This window comes from Entelurus aequoreus, linkage group LG10 (assembly GCF_033978785.1).
Source record: "Entelurus aequoreus isolate RoL-2023_Sb linkage group LG10, RoL_Eaeq_v1.1, whole genome shotgun sequence".
NCBI lineage: Eukaryota > Metazoa > Chordata > Actinopteri > Syngnathiformes > Syngnathidae > Entelurus > Entelurus aequoreus.
This window is the reverse complement of record NC_084740.1, coordinates 12,425,576-12,444,435: the sequence shown is the minus strand read 5'-3', so window position 1 is coordinate 12,444,435 and position 18,860 is coordinate 12,425,576. Positions and strand designations below refer to the sequence as shown.

At 37.4% G+C, this 18,860-nt stretch overlaps 1 protein-coding gene across 3 annotated transcripts in view; it reads left to right on the top strand.

The window, feature by feature from the left end:
- si:dkey-202l22.3 (7 transmembrane receptor domain-containing protein) overlaps positions 1-18,860 on the top strand; it is a 35,185-nt gene continuing 16,325 nt past the window's right edge. Inside the window, exons 1-2 of one of the 3 annotated variants that reach the window (XM_062060146.1) lie at positions 1-16; positions 4,630-4,717. Coding sequence is in view for 1 of the 3 variants with exons in the window: in XM_062060144.1 (XP_061916128.1) it covers positions 4,614-4,717 (104 nt within the window). In the remaining 2 variants the exon portion in view is untranslated. Of the gene's footprint in view, positions 17-790; positions 805-4,429; positions 4,718-18,860 lie in introns of those variants that run through there. The other 2 variants (XM_062060145.1, XM_062060144.1) reach the window with 2 other exon arrangements.

Here is an 18,860-nt window from a genome sequence, read left to right as displayed (position 1 = left end):
CCGTTACTTCCTCCAGGTGATCAATTAACCCATCAAACTTCATTTATATAACGCGTTTCATGCACAGGCATGTGGCAATACAAAGTGCTTTACAAAAAAAAAAAAAGAGAGATGAGAACACACACACACACACACACAGCACTATTGACACAAACAAAACATGGCATGGCACTGAGGATTGATGGAAAAAAGCCACCTTTGAGGCGTCCACATTGGAGAATGAAGAAGAAGAAGTATGAAACAGATTATAAAATATATGTAAAAATCAAATATAAATAGTACATTATTACATTTATAAAAATATAACATTGAGAGAACATTAGTAGAAATAATACCAATAAATAAAATAGAAAATACCAAAATAAAATACAAATTGATCTGTTACTCTTAACGTGTGTGAGAATCCACTTAAAATCAAGACTAATGAAGGAAAACCAAAAGGTTGCTATTTCGCCTAAATAGAAATGAGACACAATTGCAGCGTTTTTCATGTAAATTGTTCATGTGTGCAAACATGGATGGAGGTGGCAAACACTCTTCTCTTCTGAGGTGTGTTGGGATGGAGGTTAAAATACGTGAGTCCTTCTCAGTCCTCCCTCCCTCACTGCCTCCCTTCCTACCTTTCCCTGTTCACTCTGGCTCAGTGAGTCCTTTTCACTGTGGGCTGCAGGAAGAGCGTACATAGCTACATTTTTTCTTTTATCAATAAAACAATTAGAAAGAGAAAATAAAAATCAAGAAGTTTTGAAAGCAATCAGACAAGGATTTTATTCCGTTTGTTTAATTTCCATAACAGCAGCTCAGGTAAGTGGTTCATATTTGTGCTTATTATATGTACATCATTGTTCCACTTAGACAATTGTAAAACAAACAAATCATTAATCCAAAAAATGTATGTAAAGAAGGTATTAATTTGCATATATCATTCAATGATGCATATTGAATCTTTTCTGCAAAAAATATTTACTATACGTATTTACAATTACTTTTTTTATTCATTCAGGTTTTAGGGAACAATTTGAATACGATATATTGATGATGCATTTTGCTTTTTTTTTGCAAAAAAAATATTTACTAAACATATCCAAAATTATATATATATATATTTAAAAAAATTTAAATCAGCTTTAAGGGGACAATTTGGATACAATATATTGGTGTTAGATGGTGTCTTGCAAAGAACATGTTTTATTCAAAATATGTGTTTTGAAGTTATTTTCTGCAGACAAACCAATTATTGTTATGGCTATGGTATTTGTTTATTTTGAATATGCATACAGTTACAATATGGTACATCACATATTTTCAATTTCTCTTTACAACATGTCCAAAAAGGAGTATGAAGAAGCACAGCTTTTATAAATCCCTTATATAAATCATTGCAATTTCTAAAATATTTGTTTGTTCACTTCCTGTGCTGATTCTGTAACACAAACAAACCAATGCACTAATAATAAATAATAAATAAATCATTGAAAAAGTATGCATTTTCCTCCAAGAACCAATGCATGTTTAAAAGGCATTACAAGCCTAATAAAAACACAATTGTATATATATATATATATATATATATATATATATATATATATATATATATATATATATATATATATATATATATATATATATATATATATATATATATTTACATGTATATACATACGTATATACATATACATGTATGTATATATATATAAGTATATACATGTATATGTATATATATATATATATATAAGTATATACATATATATATACATATACTGTATATGTACAGTATATATACACACATATATATGTATATACACACATATATATATATATATATATATATATATATATATATATATATATATATATATATATACACATACACATATATCATATATATACACATATATCATATATATACACATATATATACACATATATATATGTATATATCTATGTATTAAAAAATTTAAAGTACCAATGATTGTCACACACACACTAGGTGTGGCGAAATTATTCTCTGCATTTGACGCATCACCCTTGATCACCCCCTGGGAGATGAAGGGAGCAGTGAGCAGCAGCGGTGGCCTCGCCCGGGAATCATTTTTGGTGATTTAACCCCCAATTCCAAACCTTGATGCTAAGTGCCAAGCAGGGAGGTAATGGGTCCCATTTTTATAGTCTTTTGTATGACTCGGCCGGGGTTTGAACTCACAACCTACCGATCTCAGGGCGGACACTCTAACCACTAGGCCACTGAATAGGTGTATATATATATATGTTTGTATATATATATATAATAATAATAATAATAATACCTGGGATTTATATAGCGCTTTTCTAAGTACCCAAAGTCGCTTTACATGTAGAACCCATCATTCATTCACACCTGGTGGTGGTAAGCTACTTTCATAGCCACAGCTGCCCTGGGGTACTGGGGTAGACTGACGGAAGCGTGGCTGCAATATGCGCCAACGGCCCCTCCGACCACCACCATTATATATATATATATATATATATATATATATATATATATATATATATATATATATATATATATATATATATATATATATATATATATATATATATAATACAAACATATATATATATATATATATATAATACAAACATATATATATACACATATATACATGTATATATACATATACATGTATATATACATATACATGTATATATACATATATATGTGTGTATATATATATATGTGTTAATGTATATATACATATATATGTATGTATATATACATGTATATATGTATATTCATATATACAAATGTATATGTATATATACATGTATATATGTATATACATATATACACATGTATATGTATATATACATGTGTATATATGTATATACATATATACACATGTATATGTATATTTGTATGTGTATATATATATGTGTATATACTGTACATATATATGTATGTATATGTGTGTATGTATATATATATATATATATATATATACATATACACATGTGTTGTTTTTATGAATATATGTATACATCTATGTACTGTATGTATGTATGTATGTATATATGTGTAAATACAGTATGTATATATGTATAAATCTATGTACTGTATGTATGTATATATGTGTAAATACAGTATGTATATATATATATATATATATATATATATACATATATGTATACATAAATGTATAAGTGTGTGTGTATTTATAATATGTTATAATAATAATAATAATATAATACTGTACAATTTTATTTTTCTTTTCTAATTTTTTAAAACTATTTTATTATTAGCAGACTTTTTTTTATTTCATATAGATTTGAAACATTTTTTCCACAAAACTACTGTCTATCCTCAATATGGTTGGAATAAGTACAATAATAGGTCCTGATTAGGGATGATGTTTGATAAGAAATTATCGAGTTCGAGCCCATTATCGAATCCTCTTATCAAACCGATTCCTTGTCGATTCTCTTATCGAATCCAGATAGGTTGTTTTATATGGAAAACAACACAATATTTGGTTTAACAATAGCTCACTTTTATTTTATAAGAAAAAAATAAATAAAATAAATAAATAAATATTGACTGTTACCCCCTAAAAAAAAAAAAAAAAAAAATATTGACTGTTGTTACCCAAAGTATATTAAGTGGGATTTTTCAGAAAAACAAATATATACAGTGACACAAAAACAACCTGTGGTTCTTAACCTTGTTGGAGGTACCAAACCCTACCAGTTTCATATGCGCATTCACCGAACCCTTCTTTAGTGAAAAATAAAATGTTTTTTTCTTTAATTTAATCTTAATTTATAAATATTAATCATGAAATCATGTTATTATTTTAAAGAAATACTAATAAAGATATATTTTACAAACAGAAAGTTACAGGAATGTACACATGATCCCATGTTTACATCTCATTGTGCAACATGTGAATGTTTTAGTGGGAACTAAATGCGATATCTGAAAGGGGTACAAATTATTTCCAAAACAGGACCCCCACCCACACATATAATTCTAGTACACAGCTCATGAAAAACAATATTTTTTGTTATTGTCATTGTAAGTGGGCCAAAACACTTATATTAGAAAATAATCTCAAGCAAATGACTGCTGTTATTTGATTATAATAATAAAACATTTAACTTGTTATTTAGTCAGGTTTGGGACAGGTGTGCTGCTGGTGTGGCCACAGTGCATGTGTCTGACATCGCTCACATGTGCTCCACTGAATGCTCAAGGAGTTTTTACGTTTGCTCACGCATATGGAAAATTAGAGGAAACATTGTTTTGGGGTATCCATAATACGTCGATAGGGAGAAGTTTTTATTTACACGATGAGTCGGGTGTGTCTTGACCTCCACGGCGGAGGCTCCGCCGAACCCCTGTGGCCGACTCACTGAACCCCTAGGGTTCGATCGAACCCAGGTTAAGAACCACTGCTATAGGTGTATAAATAATAATATAGTGTTAAATAAAATCAGTCCCTTGGGCACAAAACTGAAAATAATACAGCTCTCCAAAAAGTGCACTTCTGCTGCTATTGGAACATACTAACTACACACACTATGACACTAAGAACACCACAGTCATCAATCAACAATTCTTCTTCCAAAAAATTTGCATGTCTGCTTTTTCAGGATCAAGTCTGACCCGCTCTTCGCTAATCGGGTCACCAACGGTGGAAAAAACACGTTTACTTGGCGTGGAACTAACTTGGACACACAGGTAGGTTTGACGACATCCTCCTCCAGTCTGTATCTAAACCTTCTGGGGTCCATCAGTGTGGCCTCCTCCAGGAATGACTGCACATCCTTGTCCTGGAGGGAAAATGAGGGACAGACACAGCATAGAATTAGGGGGGAAATTAGCTGAATTGATTGATTGATTGATTGAGACTTTTATTAGTAGATTGCACAGTACAGTACATATTCCGTACAATTGCCACTAAATGGTAACACCCAAATAAGTTTTTCAACTTGTTTAAGTCGGGGTCCACTTAAATCAATTCATGGTACAAATATATACTATCATCATAATGCAGTCATCACACAGGTTAATCATCAGAGTATATACATTTCAATCAATCAATCAATCAATCAATCACATTTAATTATTTACATTATTTACAATCCAGGGTGTGGGATGTGTGGGGGGGGGGGGGGGGTAGGTTTGGTTGATAACAGCACTTCGGTCATCAACACTGAATGTGAAGACTAGGGTGTCTGTTATTAAGTCTTTAGAATTAGTATGTGGAATTAAATGATGGACTGGATTAAGTAATGAAGTTAAACATTGTACTGATATGATCCACTTTAAGAGGTTGTTCAAATTAATAGTGCTCACAAAGTACAAAGAAGAATTATGAGAAATACTTTCAACCTTATTGAAAATAAGATATTCTTCATCTCAGTATATTAATAATGACTTAATTAATTAATTACATATTACAAAACTGTTGTATATACTATATCACAGATGTTATTTTATTATAAAAAGGTCAGTAAATGATGTATATATTTGTAAACGCTCTGAAGTGGGAAAGGGGTAGGATTAAATAAGCTTTACTTCTTCCTACTCCTTTTCGGACATGATGTAAAGTGAATGATATGAAACTGTGATGTGTTATGCTGTAAGTGTGTTCATGCACGAAATAAACTAAAGAAAGAAAGAAAGCACTAGTTTATTAGACAGACCTGCAAACTCTGGAGTGGTGTAGGCTACAAGATAACGTTAACGTTATCAGACACATACAAAAAGGCTAACGTTAACGTTACCGTTAGCCACTGACTGTGCTTAGGTAACGTTAGTCTAGCTAACATTACTGCAGTCCTAGTTGACATAAGAGGTAACCTTATTTTAGCCTAAAGGCTACAAGTGAGCAAATATGGAAATTAACCGGCAACAGTTAACGTTAGTTACTCACCGCCACTGCAGGTTTGAGGAAGAGGGGCGTGCTTCGTCATCTCTGTCGCTGCTTCTCCACGTGTCGAAGACACGACACGGTTCTCGAACGTTCAGGTTATGTGCAGCCTAAAAATGTTTCAACATGCTTGTTGTACTTCCCCCCCTTACATGAGAGCAAAGCCTGGCAATAATTGCAAATTGCCTTTTCCTCGTCATATTTTTTTGTAAAATAGCCATGCCTTGAGGCGTTTTTTCCGGTCCGTTATTTTTGCTGCTTGTGTGACATTACAGGAAGTGACGTAGCATGACTGAGCTACGTCATTTCCTGTGATGTCCCACAGGGCATTTCCTGTGAAGGGGGATTCATTCCCAGGGATTCGAATAAAGAACCAACTCTTTTTCTTTACTATAGTGCATAGTAAAGAAAAAGACTTTAGTGGCCTTGAAAAGGGTAACCGGTTCTCAAAAAGGGATTCGAGTCCATGGAATCCGTTCTTTTCTTATCGAACAACCGGGAGAACCAGTTTCGAACATCATCCCTAGTCCTGATTCTATTATTTTATTTGTATTTCATTATTTTACACTGTTTTCAAATGTTATTAGGAAGTTTCCATCATGTGAATAAAATCATGCAGTTACCTTATGGACAGTGAACATTCAAATCTGGTGCAATTAGACACGTTCTTCTGCAATCATTAGCACATTTCAATAGCGTGCCAATGTAATATACATAGTCAATGTATTGTGACTGAAGATGACACTCGCATAGACTTACACCTAAGTGATTGAATAGAACAGACGTCATTAATCCTCTTTAAAATTCAACCATTGTGCATAATCAGCCTTGTCTTATTGTGCCTTTCATAGTCCAGTCACCTCCTTGTCATACAATGGAACTTTGATTAAATGCCCCGTATAGTTTCCTGGGGGAGAAGGGCGAATCAGGGCCAAAGTAAACAACAAAGTCACCTGGAGTTCGTATGTGGCATTTGAGCCTTCTCAATTCTCCTCACGCCTTGCAAATTAGCCACACAGTCTGGATGGCTTCCACGAAAACCATGGAAACCGTGTTACTAGGCTGGGCTAATGTCCCTTGACAAGATGAGAGGGTATTTTGCTGCCTTATCATTGGAGGCAGAGTAAGAAATGTAACCAACAACACACACATCCACATATCTGGTCATTGACAAAGAACTTATGTACTACACTTCAAAGCAGAAATGGCATGAATAATAAACCATCGAGGACCGACATTGTCACTGTACCTAACTGTTCATTATCAGCTTAAAAGGATAGAAAATATCCCATCATGCATTGCAGTCATTTCCAATATGAATACACTGTTACTTTAAGTAAGTCTCACTTGAACTTACAGGAGTGGAACTATATTTTGTGAACGTGTGTGCAATTGGCTGAAAGATTAATTTGGAAGTGAGAAAAAAAAAAAATCAATAAAACTTTAATTATATAGTGCACAGGCAAGATAGCACACAAAGTGCTAAAAACTAGTTTTAAAAAAAGGAGAAACTCCACATGCACACACAAACACAGCATTATTGAAAACATAGCATGGCACTGAGGTTTGAGGTAAAAGGCCACCTTTGAGGCATTCAGACTAAAAATTAACATCGTCATAAAAACAATATGAAACATACTTTAAAATATTTGTAAATGATAAATGAATGAATGAAAATGTAAATTAGTCAGAATAATAGTAGTAATATCAGCAATAAATAGAAAATAATTATAAGATGTGCTGATGTAATTACAAAAAACCAATACAATAATAATGTCATTAATTAAAAAAATATCTAATAATAAATGTATACAATACATATATTTGGTTTGAACAGTAAACCAATACAAAATTAATATTACTTCATTATTCTTTATTTATTTATCCATCCATCCATCCATTTTCTACCGCTTGTCCCTTTTGGGGTCGCGGGGGGTGCTGGAGCCTATCTCAGCTGCATTCGGGCGGAAGGCGTGGTACACCCTGGACAAGTCGTTTTTTTATTTATATTTGTATTAATTATTTTCCAAAAATAACACCAGCCAGAACATATAACAAACAGAGAAAAAACAAAACACACAAGACAAAGCAAATACAACCAAACAAACAAAAGAAAATAAATTGAAATAATAACAAAAAAAAAATAATAATAATATTACTTAATTAACAAGGTTGCAGTGTAACAAGCTTTTTTTTGATTGATTAAAAAATGCATTTATAAATAAATACATTAATTAAGAAAATTTAAATATGCCCCAACCTCTTCTTCTCATTATTCATTTGGCGGTGGGGAAAGAAGAAGCTTTATTCTTCCTGTTATTAAATGAAATTTTTTTTAACCTCCTCCCCACCCCCCAAATAGAAAGAACTAAATCCTCAGTCCTCTTTGGAGGAAACAACACTGTTTTCAAGTCACAGGTTCACAAACCACAAACCTGCGGGCGACAATCAGACAATGTCGGTATCCCGTCTTTCTTTGGCTTACGCCTAAACACACAGAATAACACTCTTTACCTACGCACATAAGCACACACATATACGCACGCACACACACACATGCATGCACACACACACACCGAACCAGTCTCATTTTACAAAGAGCAGGCGGTTGGCGGCAATAATAAATAGATATTACCTGGAATCCGAACTTAAAACTAGGAAACAACACAGGTAAACATATTCACATTCTTGGTACACACATTCATTAATTAAAGACCTCATTTCCACCGAAAAACAAACAAAAATGTCGGTGTTATCGCCCGACCGAGACTCACCCTACACAACCTTGGAGGACTACAGGGGCTCAGGAGGGACAAAAAGACATCAAACCGTCCTCTCACAGGCGAGCAGAAAAGAAAAATATTTAAAGATAAAATTCTCAAACAAATTATAATAAATGACAAATGTGTATTTTACCTCTGTTACACCTGCATATAGACTTTCAGCTTAGAATGACATATATTCCCGCTGCTGCAAGGGAGGATTGTTATCTACAAACCCCGTTTTCATATGAGTTGGGAAATTGTGTTAGATGTAAATATAAACAGAATACAATGATTTGCAAATCATTTTCAACCCATATTCAGTTGAATATGCTACAAAGACAACATATTTGATGTTCAAACTGATAAACATTTTTTTTTGCAAATAATTATTAACTTTAGAATTTGATGCCAGCAACACGTGACAAAGAAGTTGGGAAAGGTGGCAATAAATACTGATAAAGTTGAGGAATGCTCATCAAACACTTATTTGGAACATCCCACAGATGAACAGGCAAATTGGGAACAGGTGGGTGCCATGATTGGGTATTAAAGTAGATTCCATGAAATGCTCAGTCATTCACAAACAAGGATGGGGCGAGGGTCACCACTTTGTCAACAAATGCCTGAGCAAATTGTTGAACAGTTTAAGAAAAACCTTTCTCAACCAGCTATTGCAAGGAATTTAGGGATTTCACCATCTACGGTCCGTAATATCATCAAAGGGTTCAGAGAATCTGGAGAAATCACTGCACGTAAGCAGCTAAGCCTGTGACCTTCGATCCCTCAGGCTGTACTGCATCAACAAGCGACATCAGTGTGTAAAGGATATCACCACATGGGCTCAGGAACACTTCAGAAACCCACTGTCAGTAACTACAGTTGGTCGCTACATCTGTACGTGCAAGTTAAAACTCTCCTATGCAAGGCGAAAACCGTTTATCAACAACACCCAGAAACGCCGTCGGCTTCGCTGGGCCTGAGCTCATCTAAGATGGACTGATACAAAGTGGAAAAGTGTTCTGTGGTCTGACGAGTCCACATTTCAAATTGTTTTTGGAAACTGTGGACGTCGTGTCCTCCGGACCAAAGAGGAAAAGAACCATCCGGATTGTTATAGGCGCAAAGTTGAAAAGCCAGCATCTGTGATGGTATGGGGGTGTATTAGTGCCCAAGACATGGGTGACTTACACATCTGTGAAGGCGCCATTAATGCTGAAAGGTACATACAGGTTTTGGAGCAACATATGTTGCCATCCAAGCAACGTTACCATGGACGCCCCTGCTTATTTCAGCAAGACAACGCCAAGCCACGTGTTACATCAACGTGGCTTCATAGTAAAAGAGTGCGGGTACTAGACTGGCCTGCCTGTAGTCCAGACCTGTCTCCCACTGATAATGTGTGGCGCATTATGAAGCCTAAAATACCACAACGGAGACCCCCGGACTGTTGAACAACTTAAGCTGTACATCAAGCAAGAATGGGAAAGAATTCCACCTGAGAAGCTTAAAAAAATGTGTCTCCTCAGTTCCCAAACGTTTACCGAGTGTTGTTAAAAGGAAAGGCCATGTAACACAGTGGTGAACATGCCCTTTCCCAACTACTTTGGCACGTGTTGCAGCCATGCAATTCTAAGTTAATTATTATTTGCAAAAAAAAAATAAAGTTTATGAGTTTGAACATCAAATATCTTGTCTTTGTAGTGCATTCAATTGAATATGGGTTGAAAAGGATTTGCAAATCATTGTATTCCGTTTATATTTACATCTAACACAATTTCCCAACTCATATGGAAACGGGGTTGGTAAAAAAAAAAACATCCATCCTTTGGAGAAAAGGCTGCAGCTTGGACAATGGCTGAGGTTCATAAGAACCACTGTGGGAAAAGGACGTAAACAGCAAGAACATGCTAATCATTTATTTATGTGACACCTTGAAAAGCCTCCGAATACTCTTGCGACATACTTTATATGCGGTGTACTGTAGTGTACCAGCCTTATTGCTGAGCGCTCCACTACCTTCTATCCATCAACTGTCGCGATGGCAGTGAGTGGGCTCCAACAGCTATTTGAAGGCAAAAAGCACAATGCATAATGTGTCCCTGCATGCTGCCTCTGAAGGTATTACAGGCAATGAAATGTCAATTCTCGCATCGCGCTCGCTCAAGAAAATCATTTGTGCACCTCAGCAGCAAATCTGCGGCAAGTCAAGTATTTGGAACTATGATAATCACTTCAACTACTTTGGAGAAATGCATTTTTTTCGGCGGGTATAAATGTCAAATGTGACCGCTGCGTCGTCCAATCTTGCGTCGACGATATTGACTCGCATATAAGACGACCCTAAATGTAACCCCACTCCTATTTTTCATGACTCGCTTTTAGTTATATATTTTTTTAAAGACAGAGTCATGCTTGTGTTATTTTCGGCTGTATGAATGGTTCAAAACGCAAAAAAGGATAGACTTTTCTTCAGAGTTCCTTGAGAGGTCATCAAAAAGGGCGGCAGAGTGCAAGATTTTACAAACACCTCACACTCCAGTCCAAGGGAGCAGAGTCGTAAGAATGCATGAGTTTGCAGTGATCACTTCGTTAAAGGTGTGTTTGATAGACTTTTAACGGTTATGATTTCCTATTTAAGTTTTATCTTGGTATTATTTGTATTTCTTATACACATTTGCTACAAGTGTTTTGAAAAGCACCAATAAAAGCAATTGTCAGCAAAATCTAAAAGAGTCAAGCTTTTGCCAAAGGCAGCAATCATTAATGAAGCTTTCAGCACATGCACAATGTTAACATCTATAGTTATATTTTGATAAAGAGGGGAAAAACATGCCACTCGTAAATGGTGCGTACAACAGCAACAAACATGGAGACTCAGACGCTAATCTAAATCATAAAATGCAACCTTACCTGAGCAAAAAAAATGCATATTTATCCGGGAGAGTCTTGATACTAATTTCCTTGACCCAGCCACACACAAAGAAGTTGTAGACCTCAATGCTTTTCCAAGTTTTCATCCGTTTTGTCGTGTAGAATGACGCCAGAGCACATGATAGTTCGATATGTCTGGGAACGACATTGACGGATACCGTATTTTTCGGACTATAAGTCGCAGTTTTTTTCATAGGGGGTGCGACTTATACTCAGGAGCGACTTATTTGTGAAATTATTAACACATTACCGTAAAATATCAAATAATATTATTTAGCTCATTCACGTAAGAGACTAGACGTATACGATTTCATGGGATTTAGCGATTAGGAGTGACAGATTGTTTGGTAAACGTATAGCATGTTCTATATGTTATAGTTATTTGAATGACTCTTACCATAGTATGTTACGTTAACATACCAGGCACGTTCTCAGTTGGTTATTTATGCGTCATATAACGTACATTTATTCAGCCTGTTGTTCACTATTCTTTATTTATTTTAAATTGCCTTTCAAATGTCTATTCTTGGTGTTGGGTTTTATCAAATAAATTTCCCCAAAAAATGCGACTTATACTCCAGTGTGATTTATATGTTTTTTTCCTTCTTTGTTATGCATTTTCGGCCGGTGTGATTTATACTCCGGGGCGACTTATACTCCGAAAAATACGGTAATCCTTGATATCACTCGACAAATCTTTTGTTGATAAAGTATAGAGATCTATTCTATTGCATAGTTAGATTTTTTGCTCATATCTGCTTTGAGCAAAAAGATTTAAGCCTCCTTTGTCCTCAGATAGTTCACGCGCTGCTTGCTCTACAGTCATCTTGGCTTGGTTGACCACGGCTGGTTTTCACTAACGGGAAGAAGTCACGTGACGGAATACATCCAATACTGGGTTGATGTGGTCCAGTGGCATTTTGACGGAGTTAGGATTATTTTTTATTTTTTTTTGGATTCAACAAACCAAAAAACCTCTCCACTTACAAATATTTTACATTAAATAATAATATTGAAAGAAAATTAACAAACATTTTTTGTGTCAAAAATTAACAGGAAGAAGCAAAAGCCTATAATGTCACTCAGATTGAATAATCAAATTATTTGTCAAGAGTACAATACATAATCACCTTATATATAAGAAACAATATTCAGTATATTATAGTGTTGACCCGATACTAATATTTTGGTGTAGGTACCAACATTATTTAGATACTTTTTGGTACTTTTCTAAATAAAGGGGACCACAAAAAAATTGCATTATTTACTTTATTTTAACAAAAAATCTTAGGGTACATTAAACATATGTTTCTTATTGCAAGTTTGTCCTTAAATAAAATAGTGAACATACAAGACAACTTGTCTTTTAGTAGTAAGTAAGCAAACAAAGTCTCCTAATTTAGCTGCTGACATATGCAGTAACATATTGTGTCATTTATCATTCTATTATTTTGTCAAAATTATTAAGGAAAAGTGGTAGAAAATGAATTATTAATCTACTTGTTCATTTACTGTTAGTTAGTATCTGCTTACTTTCTCTTTTAACATGTTCTATCTACACTTCTGTTAAAATGTATTACCATATTTTCCGCACTATAAGGCGCACCGGATTATAAGGCGCACCTTCAATGAATGGCATATTCTAAAACTCTGTTCATATATAAGGCGCACCACATTATAAGGTGCATCGCATTATAAGGCGCATAGAATAGACGCTACAGTAGAGGCTGGGGTTACGTTATGCATCCATTAGATGGAGCTGCGCTAAAGGGAATGTCACAAAACAGTCAGATAGGTCAGTCAAACTTTATTAATAGATTACAAACCAGCGTTCTGACAACTCTGTTCACTCCCAAAATGAATAAACAGCTGTTTTATTATTTTCTCCGAGGTAAAGTCAGTGACGTGGTGTTTTGTTTATCTTTTAACAACAGCAAGGTATAACATGTAGCGCAACATTTATATCACATAGTGGAGGGGAACTTTTCCCTGATTCAATAAACACGTAAAAAACAGCGATACTGTTACGGTAAATCAAACGTTAGTGCAATCACAATATAGTAACACTCGAAATAGTGCAGAGCAGTAACACTATATCAATAACTCAAAGTAGCTCAAACGTTAATGTCACACAATACAACACACAAAATAAACATGTAAAGCTCACTTTATGAAGTTATTCCTCATCCATGAATCCCTCGAATTCTTCTTTTTCAGTGTCCGAATTAAACAGTTGGGCGAATACGGCATCCATGCCCGGCTCCGTCTCGTCGAAGTCGTCATTAATGGAGTCAGTGTCGCTGCTGCTCTATTCCCGTGTTCTACTGCGTGACTGATCGTCTTAAGTTTAAACTCTGCGTCGTAAGCGTGTCTCTTAATAGGAGCCATTTTGGGATCTTACATAAACAAACAAATGGAAATGAAACGGCACGCCTCGCGCAGTCATATATCCCAGCATGCACCGCGCGCTTCTTCTTCTTCTACGGGGGAAAATGAAGACGAGGGAAATGAAACGGCACGCCTCGTGCACTGATATATCCCTGCATGCACTGCGCGCTTCTTCTTCTTCTACGGGGGAAAATTAAACGGCATGCCTCGCGCAGTCATGTATCCCAGCATGCACCGCGCGCTTCTTCTTCTTCTACGGGGGAAAATTAAGTCGGCGGCTGCTTACCGTAGTTGCGATTGATTGAAACTTTTACCTGTTGGAGGCTCAATATTGGTCCATATATAAGGCGCACCGGATTATAAGGCGCACTGTCAGCTTTTGACAAAATTGGAGGTTTTTAGGTGCGCCTTATAGTGCGGAAAATACGGTAATTACTTATTCTTCTGTTGTTTGATACTTTACATTAGTTTTGGATGATACCCCAAATTTGGGTATCATTCCGATACCAAGTCGTTACAGGATCATACATTGGTCAAAATCAAAGTCCTCATGTGTCCAGGGACATATTTCCTGAGTTTATAAATATAATATCAATTTAAAAAAAAAAAAAAAAGAAGATGTTGTGATCCCAAAAAATATCTACGTAGTCATAGTAGTATCAACTAGATACGCTACTCTACTTGGTATCATTACAGTGGATGTTAGGTGTACATCCACCAATGGCGTTTGTTTACATTTGACGCCGGTGAGCTACTGTGTGTGGGGTGGCGGACCGGTACTTTTCAGAGGCGGTATAGTACCGAATATGATTCATTAGTATTGCGGTACTATACTAATACCGGTATACCGTACAACCCTAGTATATTATTACAAGATACATATCTTAATATATAATATATAATTACAAAACCCGTACTCATTTTGTACTTTTTCTTTTGCGTCCCAGTTATTTACAGTAAAAAGTATACCAACACAAGTTGTTTGTGATATTTTAAGTCGAAATATTAGAAACCCCTCTCAGAAAAATCGGTCAATGGTCAATAGCTTTCTATGGACTTCTTTTATGACTTTTAAGAGCTAGTAGTATTAGTAATAATACAATAATGACGACACATTAAAATAGTATGGATTACACTTTTTTCTCCCCAATTTACTCAGAAATAACAATAACAAGAAGTGATAGCAAGACGTGACATAGGCTTGTTGTCGCCAAGCTCACCGAGCTCACTGATTGGCTAACGGGGAAACCCATCGAATCTGATTGCCTCATTGAGAAGCCTTTCTCGTGGAGCTTTTACTGCAGCTCGTAAAATATAAGGCTAGCAGGAGTCTCTTTTTCTGTCTATTTTGTTTCAGTGACCTTTTTATTGATTAACACCTATGCAAATATTTAACATAACTAAATGTGATTTCCTTGATATATCTTTTTTAGACTGTTTTTTTTTTCTCGTTTTAATGCACCTAGTTTTGTTTTAACCAAAACAAAACAGTTTGGAGTTTTAAATTAGTTTTTGTTTAGTTTTTTTGGATGAATTGTTCATATTCTAACCTTACTTAATGGAAATAAGTAAGGTTAAAGGAAATAATAACCTGGCAGGCCCAAACGCATTGTGAGTATCTGCTGGGAACATCTAGCAGAGTCTCCTGTCAGAGAGAGTTTCAATTCCCACCTCCAGAAGAACTTTGAACATGTCACGAGGGAGGTGCTGGACATTGAGTCCGAGTGGACCATGTTCCGCACCTCTATTGTCGAGGCGGCTGATTAGAGCTGTGGCCGCAAGGTAGATGGTGCCTGTCGTGGCAGTAATCCTAGAACCCCTTGGTGGACACCAGCGGTGAGGGATGCCGTCAAGCTGAAGAAAGAGTCCTATCGGGTTCTCTTGCCTCATAGGACTCCGGAGGCAGCGGACAGGTACCGACAGGCCAAGCGGTGTGCGGCTTCAGCGGTCGCGGAGGCAAAAACTCGGACATGGGAGGAATTAGGGGAAGCCATGGAAAACGACTTCCAGACGGCTTCGAAGCGATTCTGGACCACCATCCGCCGCCTCAGGAAGGGGAAGCAGTGCACTGTCAACACCGTGTATGGTGAGGATGGTGTTCTGCTGACCTCGACTGCGGATGTTGTGGATCGGTGGATGGAATACTTCAAAGACCTCCTCAATCCCACCAACATGTATGAGGAAGCAGTGCCTGGGGAATCTGTGGTGGGCTCTCCTATTTCTGGGGCTGAGGTTGCTGAGGTAGTTAAAAAGCTCCTCCGTGGCAAGGCCCTGGGGGTGGATGAGACCCGCCCGGAGTTTCTTAAGGCTCTGGATGCTGTGGTGCTGTCTTGGTTGACAAGACTCTGCAATATCGCGTGGACATCGGTGGAGGTACCTCTAGATTGGCAGACCGGGGTGGTGGTTCCTCTCTTTAAGAAGGGGAACCGGAGGGTGTGTTCCAACTATCGTGGGATCACACTCCTCAGCCTTCCCGGTAAGGTCTATTCAGGTGTACTGGAGAGGAGGCTATGTCGGATAGTCGAACCTCGGATTCAGGAGGAACAGTGTGGTTTTTGTCCTGGTCGTGGAACTGCTCTATACTCTCGGCAGGGTCTTTGAGGGTGCATGGGAGTTTGCCCAACCAGTCTACATGTGCTTTGTGGACTTGGAGAAGGCATTCAACCGTGTCCCTCGGGAAGTCCTGTGGGTAGTGCTCAGAGAGTATGGGGTATCGAACTGTCTGATTGTGGCGGTCCGCTCCCTGTACGTTTAGTGTCAGAGCTTGGTCCGCATTGCCGGCGGTAAGTCGGACACGTTTCCAGTGAGGGTTGGACTCCGCCTAGGCTGCCTTTTGTCACCGATTCTGTTCATAACTTTTATGGACAGAATTTGTAGGCGCAGTCAAGGCGTTGAGGGGATCCGGTTTGGTGGCTGCAGGATTAGGTCTCTGCTTTTTACAGATGAGGTGGTCCTGATGGCTTCATCTGGCCAGGATCTTCAGCTCTCACTGGATCGGTTCACAGCCGAGTGTGAAGCGACTGGGATGAGAATCAGCACCTCCAAGTCCGAGTCCATGGTTCTCGCCCGGAAAAGGGTGGAGTGCCATCTCCAGGTTGGGGAGGAGACCCTACCCCAAGTGGAGGAGTTCAAGTACCTCGGAGTCTTGTTCACGAGTGAGGGAAGAGTGGATAGTGAGATCGACAGGCGAAATGGTGCGGCGTCTTCAGTAATGCGGACGCTGTATCGATCCGTTGTGGTGAAGAAGGTGCTGAGCCGGAAGGCAAAGCTCTCAATTTACCAGTCGATCTACTTTCCCATCCTCACCTATGGTCATGAGCTTTGGGTTATGACTGAAAGGACAAGATCACATGTACAAACGGCCGAAATGAGTTTCCTCCACCGGGTGGCGGGGCTCTCCCTTAGAGATAGGGTGAGAAGCTCTGCCATCCGGGTGGAGCTCAAAGTAAAGCCGCTGCTCCTACACATCGAGAGGAGCCAGATGAGTTGGTTCGGGCATCTGGTCAGGATGCCACCTGAACGCCTCCGTAGGGAGGTGTTTAGGGCACGTCCGACCGGTAGGAGGCCACGGGGAAGACCCAGGACATGTTGGGAAGACTATGTCTCCCGGCTGGCCTGGGAACGCCTCGGGATCCCCCGGGAAGAGCTGGACAAAGCGGCTGGGGAGAGGGAAGTCTGGGCTTACCTGCTTAGGCTGCTGCCCCCGCGACCCGACCTCGGATAAGCGGAAGAAGATGGATGGATGACGGGGAAGGGTGGCTCATTTTTGCATTTACAGATTCACACATGCAAACCAACAGCTGCCAACATACCTCCTTTCTACCCAAACAACTTTTCTCAGAGCTTTTCTTCCGGCCTTTCACGCACAAATAATGTGAAAAGAGGCAGTAGAAGTACATTTGGAAAAAAGGCTGTTTAGCAGGTTAAAAAACCCAAAAAGGAGGATTCATGATGTTATTATAAAGGTAAGGCGGATCAATGAAGCAGAGTCATTTAACTGTCAGACAGAGAAAATATCCAACTTTTATTTATACATCATAGGATTGGATGCCGATGTTTGCTTTTGTTTATAGATCTACGATCGGTTTTAGCTCAGCTGTGTCACAGAATTTGCAGGTACATGGCTAAAGATTTTACTCATGAAAGATTCCTTCAAAAGAGATGCACGCTCTGAAAGACACAATTGCATTTCCATATTCCTTGTTACACACATGCAGGAGTTGTATGAATTCCAGGAGGTTGTGTGTCTTTGAGAGCAAGTATCAACAAACGTGTCGTCTATCCACAGTGCGAAATTGCTTCTAAAAATACTAATCCTCACCACCATTTGGGTAAAAAATACTTAATACTTTATATAACCTTTTTATTAAGTAGCATTATCACTGGAGGACTAGAGGTAACGGAATGGCTATGCATGCTACACACACACCGAGCAGGACAACACAAGAAGCTAATTGCTAAAGTTTGAATGTAAAGTAGGGGTGATCGATCCAGACGTTGACTATTGATACTTAGTGTAGTATCAGTGTATAAACAATACTAAAGTGATTAGATCAATATTGTTTTTGTTGAATTTACAATGTCATTGTTTTTTCATATTTGTTACTGTATACATACTCAGGGAGTAAGTATGTTGATACAAGAAGACTTCGAGGGAAAAACTAAATTATTTAAATGGGAGCCAATAGCACTTTTTGCTTTTGTTTAATTATTGTGCACGGGTAATGTTTTTTGGTTAAAAAAAAGAATAGTATGTAGCATTCAATGCCACATATTTAACACATCATCTGATTTACAACAATACTAGCAAATTCTAAATGTGATATAACAAGCTTGTGTCAAGACTTGGTCCTTGGGGTGTTTT